The 7,121-nt window shown below is 43.0% G+C and overlaps 1 protein-coding gene across 1 annotated transcript; it reads right to left on the bottom strand.

The window, feature by feature from the left end:
- Positions 1–2,667: 2,667 nt before the first annotated feature.
- LOC307132676 (uncharacterized protein) lies at positions 2,668–4,318 on the bottom strand. Its single transcript, XM_079827147.1, has 4 exons — positions 3,567–4,318; positions 3,264–3,478; positions 2,958–3,117; positions 2,668–2,875 (listed from the first exon to the last, which is right to left on the bottom strand). The coding sequence occupies exons 1-4, from the start codon at positions 3,637–3,639 to the stop codon at positions 2,715–2,717; spliced, it is 609 nt and encodes a 202-aa protein (XP_079683273.1). The 5' UTR covers positions 3,640–4,318; the 3' UTR covers positions 2,668–2,714.
- Positions 4,319–7,121: the final 2,803 nt, after the last annotated feature.

Raw genomic sequence — 7,121 nt, 5'->3', positions numbered from 1 at the left:
GTGCTCATACTGTGGTCACTGTGTGCTCATACTGTGATCACTGTGTGCTCATACTGTGGTCACTGTGTGCTCATACTGTGGTCACTGTGTGCTCATACTGTGATCACTGTGTGCTCATACTGTGATCACTGTGTGCTCATACTCTGGTCACTGTGTGCTCATACTGTGATCACTGTGTGCTCATACTGTGATCACTGTGTGCTCATACTGTGGTCACTGTGTGCTCATACTGTGATCACTGTGTGCTCATACTGTGGTCACTGTGTGCTCATACTCTGGTCACTGTGTGCTCATACTGTGATCACTGTGTGCTCATACTGTGATCACTGTGTGCTCATACTGTGATCACTGTGTGCTCATACTGTGGTCACTGTGTGCTCATACTCTGGTCACTGTGTGCTCATACTGTGATCACTGTGTGCTCATACTGTGATCACTGTGTGCTCATACTGTGATCACTGTGTGCTCATACTGTGGTCACTGTGTGCTCATACTGTGATCACTGTGTGCATATACTGTGATCACTGTGTGCTCATACTCTGGTCACTGTGTGCTCATACTGTGATCACTGTGTGCTCATACTGTGATCACTGTGTGCTCATACTGTGATCACTGTGTGCTCATACTGTGGTCACTGTGTGCTCATACTGTGATCACTGTGTGCTCATACTCTGGTCACTGTGTGCTCATACTGTGATCACTGTGTGCTCATACTGTGATCACTGTGTGCTCATACTGTGGTCACTGTGTGCTCATACTGTGATCACTGTGTGCTCATACTGTGATCACTGTGTGCTCATACTGTGATCACTGTGTGCTCATACTGTGGTCACTGTGGGCTCATTCTGTGATCACTGTGTGCTCATACTGTGATCACTGTGTGCTCATACTGTGGTCACTGTGTGCTCATACTGTGGTCACTGTGTGCTCATACTGTGATCACTGTGTGCTCATACTGTGGTCACTGTGTGCTCATACTGTGATCACTGTGTGCTCATACTGTGGTCACTGTGTGCTCATACTGTGATCACTGTGTGCTCATACTGTGATCACTGTGTGCTCATACTGTGATCACTGTGTGCTCATACTGTGATCACTGTGTGCTCATACTGTGGTCACTGTGTGCTCATACTGTGATCACTGTGTGCTCATACTGTGATCACTGTGTGCTCATACTGTGATCACTGTGTGCTCATACTGTGATCACTGTGTGCTCATACTGTGGTCACTGTGTGCTCATACTGTGATCACTGTGTGCTCATACTGTGGTCACTGTGTACTCATACTCTGGTCACTGTGATGTCACTGGGCACTCACTGTGTGCTCATACTGTGGTCACTGTGATGTCACTGGGCACCCACTGTGTGCTCATACTGTGGTCACTGTGTGCTCATACTGTGGTCACTGTGTGCTCATACTCTGGTCACTGTGATGTCACTGGGCACTCACTGTGTGCTCATACTGTGGTCACTGTGTGCTCATACTCTGGTCACTGTGATGTCACTGGGCACTCACTGTGTGCTCATACTGTGGTCACTGTGTGCTCATACTGTGATCACTGTGTGCTCATACTGTGATCACTGTGTGCTCATACTGTGATCACTGTGTGCTCATACTCTGGTCACTGTGTGCTCATACTGTGATCACTGTGTGCTCATACTGTGGTCACTGTGTGCTCATACTGTGGTCACTGTGTGCTCATACTGTGATCACTGTGTGCTCATACTGTGGTCACTGTGTACTCATACTCTGGTCACTGTGATGTCACTGGGCACTCACTGTGTGCTCATACTGTGGTCACTGTGATGTCACTGGGCACCCACTGTGTGCTCATACTGTGGTCACTGTGTGCTCATACTGTGATCACTGTGTGCTCATACTGTGATCACTGTGTGCTCATACTGTGATCACTGTGTGCTCATACTGTGATCACTGTGTGCTCATACTGTGATCACTGTGTGCTCATACTGTGGTCACTGTGTGCTCATACTGTGGTCACTGTGTGCTCATACTGTGATCACTGTGTGCTCATACTGTGGTCACTGTGTACTCATACTCTGGTCACTGTGATGTCACTGGGCACTCACTGTGTGCTCATACTGTGGTCACTGTGATGTCACTGGGCACCCACTGTGTGCTCATACTGTGGTCACTGTGTGCTCATACTCTGGTCACTGTGATGTCACTGGGCACTCACTGTGTGCTCATACTGTGGTCACTGTGTGCTCATACTCTGGTCACTGTGATGTCACTGGGCACTCACTGTGTGCTCATACTCTGGTCACTGTGTGCTCATACTGTGGTCACTGTGTGCTCATACTGTGGTCACTGTGTGCTCATACTCTGGTCACTGTGTGCTCATACTGTGGTCACTGTGTGCTCATACTCTGGTCACTGTGTGCTCATACTGTGGTCACTGTGTGCTCATACTGTGGTCACTGTGTGCTCATACTGTGGTCACTGTGTGCTCATACTCTGGTCACTGTGTGCTCATACTGTGGTCACTGTGTGCTCATACTCTGGTCACTGTGTGCTCATACTGTGGTCACTGTGTGCTCATACTCTGGTCACTGTGTGCTCATACTGTGAGATCACCATATAACACCACTATGCAATAATTGTGTTAGTTCACTGTTATCTAAAATAATTCAGTTAACTCAAACTTTTACACCCACATTCTTTATTTCCATCAATAAAAACAATCAAACAAAAATTCAGCTTTTTCCTTTATTTGGTTTCCTTTTCAGCCTGGTGTTGGCGGTGGACAAAAAAATTTCTACTTGGCGAATACATTCCGCGTCTGGTGTTGTTCTGGTGGTTACTTTTAGCTTCTTCACCTCTATTTCATTTTGTTTGTGAAAACACCTGACACATTCTAAAAACACAAAGAGCAAGGTGTTAACATTACAATTTCTATAGCAGCATCCAGATGCACAAACCAAAACTTAAACACTTACTTTTCAAACATGTCAGGAGCACAGGTGGCAACACCTTCTTCCCATCTTTCCCCGTTCTGTTATACAGACAGAGAACATTGTCTGACGCTATGCTTTTTAAAGCCTGTCTCACCATCTCACCTATATTGGAGCTGCCGTGAGTATGGATGAGATGGTGTACCTGACAAAAACATACATAATATTGTCATGATTAAAATATACCAGGCTTCAACATTTCTTTTACATGGTATCTGCTGCAAAAAAAAAAAAAAAAAAACTGTGGCTTTGTTGTAAAAATAAACGCTAAATTTATATAGTAGTACTAACATAAAGCTCTCGATAATTTTTGTCTTCTTCAAGCCTCTGACAGAAGGCTTCAAACGTTTCAAAGCTGGAGCACTGTTGTTGTTTAAAAAGTTCCTCATGGGCATCTTCTTCTGCCCGCTTCATGAGAACAGACTTAACTTTTGCCAAGTCATTCATGATGAAAGCTTGTCTCTGTTCCAGCATTTGAATTTGTTGGAGTATCTTAGTATTCAGATCTGAAAAATTGTAAAGTTAGATTGTTATATAGCAAAGGATGTTTTATGTCTGTATAAATAAATAATGTCTAATTGATATATCACATACCAAACAATTTCTCCATGGTGACTTTGCATTTTGTTTCCTTTGGTTCCTTCCCTGTTGTCAAAATTACATACATAAGGTCAGTGAAATTGCATTTATCTAAATCAGTTATATTGTTTCTATATTTATTTTTCTACATCAATTAAACCGTTTTTTCTCTGATCGTTTTATCCACAATGCACATGTAGGTGGTTCACTTTAATTGTGGGGACATTTGGTACAATGTAAAAAAAAAAAAAAAACACACACACCAACGCACGCACGCACACACACACACACACCTTAATTTTTGTTTCCAAATCCTAACAGGCCAAAAAGAACTTCTGTATTAGTAAAACATTATATGAAACACATAAATCTTTTACAAATTTTTTTTTGTTTGAGAGGACAACCTTAGCCACTCTCACTGATTACTGTATTTGATAATTGTTTAAGAAGTCTTCTTTGGAGAATTGTTGTGCATCCTAAAGAAAGTGTGTATCATAAAGTACTTTAAACTTCACTTTTGTAGATCTACACTTTACATTCTTAATGATGTAGTGTTGCATCTGATGTCTGGGTAAAGTTGCTTGTTATGTTAATAAGAGGATGAATGTCAGTCACTGAGTTTTGGTAAATGGGAAGTGACGTTGAAGCTTTTAACATAAAACAGCTACAGTTCCACAGATAGAAGTTTTTGTTAAAAAACTAGTCATATAGCGTGGTGAAATAAGGCTTTTTATCTTTAATATGAGTGTCTAAGAGTAGGCCTACTTCATCTTTTATCCAAAGAGCAATGATAGTTTACGCTATTCTACCAGTGCAGCATTCTTGCTTACTGTTGTTTTACAGCGCTTGTTAATTATTGAAATATAAGTATAAATAAAAAAAAATTATATATTGAAATATAAAGTTAGTAATGTTGTAATGATCTGACATAACAGGCCTAACAATTCACAAATACTGATATGCAAACTAGCTGCAGCTAGCAATTTTGGTGTGATTACTGAAGGTAAAATGGCTGGTGCATATGTAGCATGTGTGAGCAGTACTCTGCAAAAAAAAAAAAGACCAGACCACATTGCACATCTAAAAGTATGTAAATAGGCCACTCACCATTTCTGCGGTGTAACAATACCATGGACAACTTTTTCTTCTTCTTTACATGTTTTATGGTGGTTGGAAGACCAGCTTAGATGGTGCATTTACCACCGCCAACTGGACCGGAGTGTGAAGCATTCACAATGAGCTCATGCTTTACACACATGCTGAGGTTCACAGTATGAGGATCAGATGAACTCACCTTGAGCTCACGCTTTACACACATGCTGAGGTTCACAGTATGAGGATCAGATGAACTCACCTTGAGCTCACGCTTTACACACATGCTGAGGTTCCCAGTATGACGATCAGATGAACTCACGTTGAGCTCACCCTTTACACACATGCTGAGGATCACAGTATGAGGATCAGATGAACTCACGTTGAGCTCACGCTTTACACACATGCTGAGGATCACAGTATGAGGATCAGATGAACTCACGTTGAGCTCACCCTTTACACACATGCTGAGGATCACAGTATGAGGATCAGATGAACTCACGTTGAGCTCACGCTTTACACACATGCTGAGGTTCACAGTATGAGGATCAGATGAACTCACCTTGAGCTCACGCTTTACACACATGCTGAGGTTCCCAGTATGACGATCAGATGAACTCACGTTGAGCTCACCCTTTACACACATGCTGAGGATCACAGTATGAGGATCAGATGAACTCACGTTGAGCTCACCCTTTACACACATGCTGAGGATCACAGTATGAGGATCAGATGAACTCACGTTGAGCTCACCCTTTACACACATGCTGAGGATCACAGTATGAGGATCAGATGAACTCACGTTGAGCTCACCCTTTACACACATGCTGAGGATCACAGTATGAGGATCAGATGAACTCACGTTGAGCTCACGCTTTACACACATGCTGAGGTTCACAGTATGAGGATCAGATGAACTCACCTTGAGCTCACGCTTTACACACATGCTGAGGTTCCCAGTATGACGATCAGATGAACTCACGTTGAGCTCACCCTTTACACACATGCTGAGGATCACAGTATGAGGATCAGATGAACTCACGTTGAGCTCACCCTTTACACACATGCTGAGGATCACAGTATGAGGATCAGATGAACTCACGTTGAGCTCACCCTTTACACACATGCTGAGGATCACAGTATGAGGATCAGATGAACTCACGTTGAGCTCACCCTTTACACACATGCTGAGGATCACAGTATGAGGATCAGATGAACTCACGTTGAGCTCACCCTTTACACACATGCTGAGGATCACAGTATGAGGATCAGATGAACTCACGTTGAGCTCACGCTTTACACACATGCTGAGGATCACAGTATGAGGATCAGATGAACTCACCTTGAGCTCACGCTTTACACACATGCTGAGGTTCACAGTATGAGGATTGTGTGATGTCACTGTGATCATCGCATGATCTCACGTGTTGACTGGGTTGTCTACAAGCTGTTTTATTGTCTTTCCGCGGTTGTAACACCGATGGAGCGATTACACAACATATGATACGTTTCAGCAAGTTGTAATGTATCCTCAACATACCTTAAGATATTAATAATATTTATTCTTTCTCAAGAGGCAGCGCGCGGCTCGCCTGTGAACGCAATCATCTGTTCCTGATCGCGTTCACTCGCGCTGCCGCTTGAAGTTGAACTGATACCCGCCTATCAGTCACGCCATATTATAGAGCGTTAAAACTGCATTTATCGTTTGAATTTCGTGATAAAATGGACTGAATACTTAATATGTTCGTGTGGGAACTAGGATTGAAGTAATGTTCGTTTGGCTGCCTGAGCGACCAACTTTTTTTTTTGAGCAAGCATTGATTATGCGTGACACGGTCTCAATTCGCGGGACGCATGAATTGGGCTTCAAACGCTGTGCGCGCACGCGCTACGCGGGACGGGTGGTCACCCTAGGTGGGATGGACGTTGATTCATAGTGGCCAAAATGTCCCCCCCAAAGTCAAAGTCGTTCCTACGCCCCTGCATATATATATATTAGGGATGCATCATGCCACAATTCTCAATATAATATTGAACCGTTCGGTAGGCCTACGGCATTCACGGTTCAATGCGCGCTTGTGAATTGCGTTTTTTTCGGTTTTGCGTTTAATTAATTATTTTTCTACAAATTCTATCATTTGCTTCCATTCCAATACAGAACAACTTGAGATACATTCACATCAGTGGTAGAGTTATACTCACGGAACACTATAGTTATTCACAATCACGAAAGTTCAAATTTGCATGCGTTTTACAGCCTTGCCGGTTAAACATTTCATCCGCGAGCTCATGCACTGTTTTAACATGAGCTGAGCGTGCGCACTAAACGCCTGTCAAACACGCGATTACTGGACTAAGTAGTCTTACTGCGCTAATACGGTCAAATACACACAAGGTTAACAAACACAGTCAGTTATCTAAAAGTGAAAGTAAAATCGGCGTGCCGGTATATTAGATGCACGGAGGTCTTAAATT

The sequence above is a fragment of the Gobio gobio genome (assembly GCF_949357685.1).
Source record: "Gobio gobio genome assembly, chromosome: 10".
NCBI classification, from domain to species: Eukaryota; Metazoa; Chordata; class Actinopteri; order Cypriniformes; family Gobionidae; genus Gobio; species Gobio gobio.
Note: the sequence above shows the minus strand (reverse complement) of the source record. Positions and strands in the feature narration are given on the sequence as shown.

What these genes read in the sequence shown, in the direction of transcription:
- LOC307132676 (XM_079827147.1), bottom strand. Translation starts at nt 3,639, where the DNA reads ATGTATGTAATTTTGACAACAGGGAAGGAACCAAAGGAAACAAAATGC. An exon ending in CACCATGGAGAAATTGTTTG is followed by an intron (nt 3,479 to 3,566) that starts GTATGTGATATA and finishes ACAATTTTTCAG; the next exon opens with ATCTGAATACTAAGATACTC. An exon ending in GCTCCTGACATGTTTGAAAA is followed by an intron (nt 2,876 to 2,957) that starts GTAAGTGTTTAA and finishes TTGTGTTTTTAG; the next exon opens with AATGTGTCAGGTGTTTTCAC.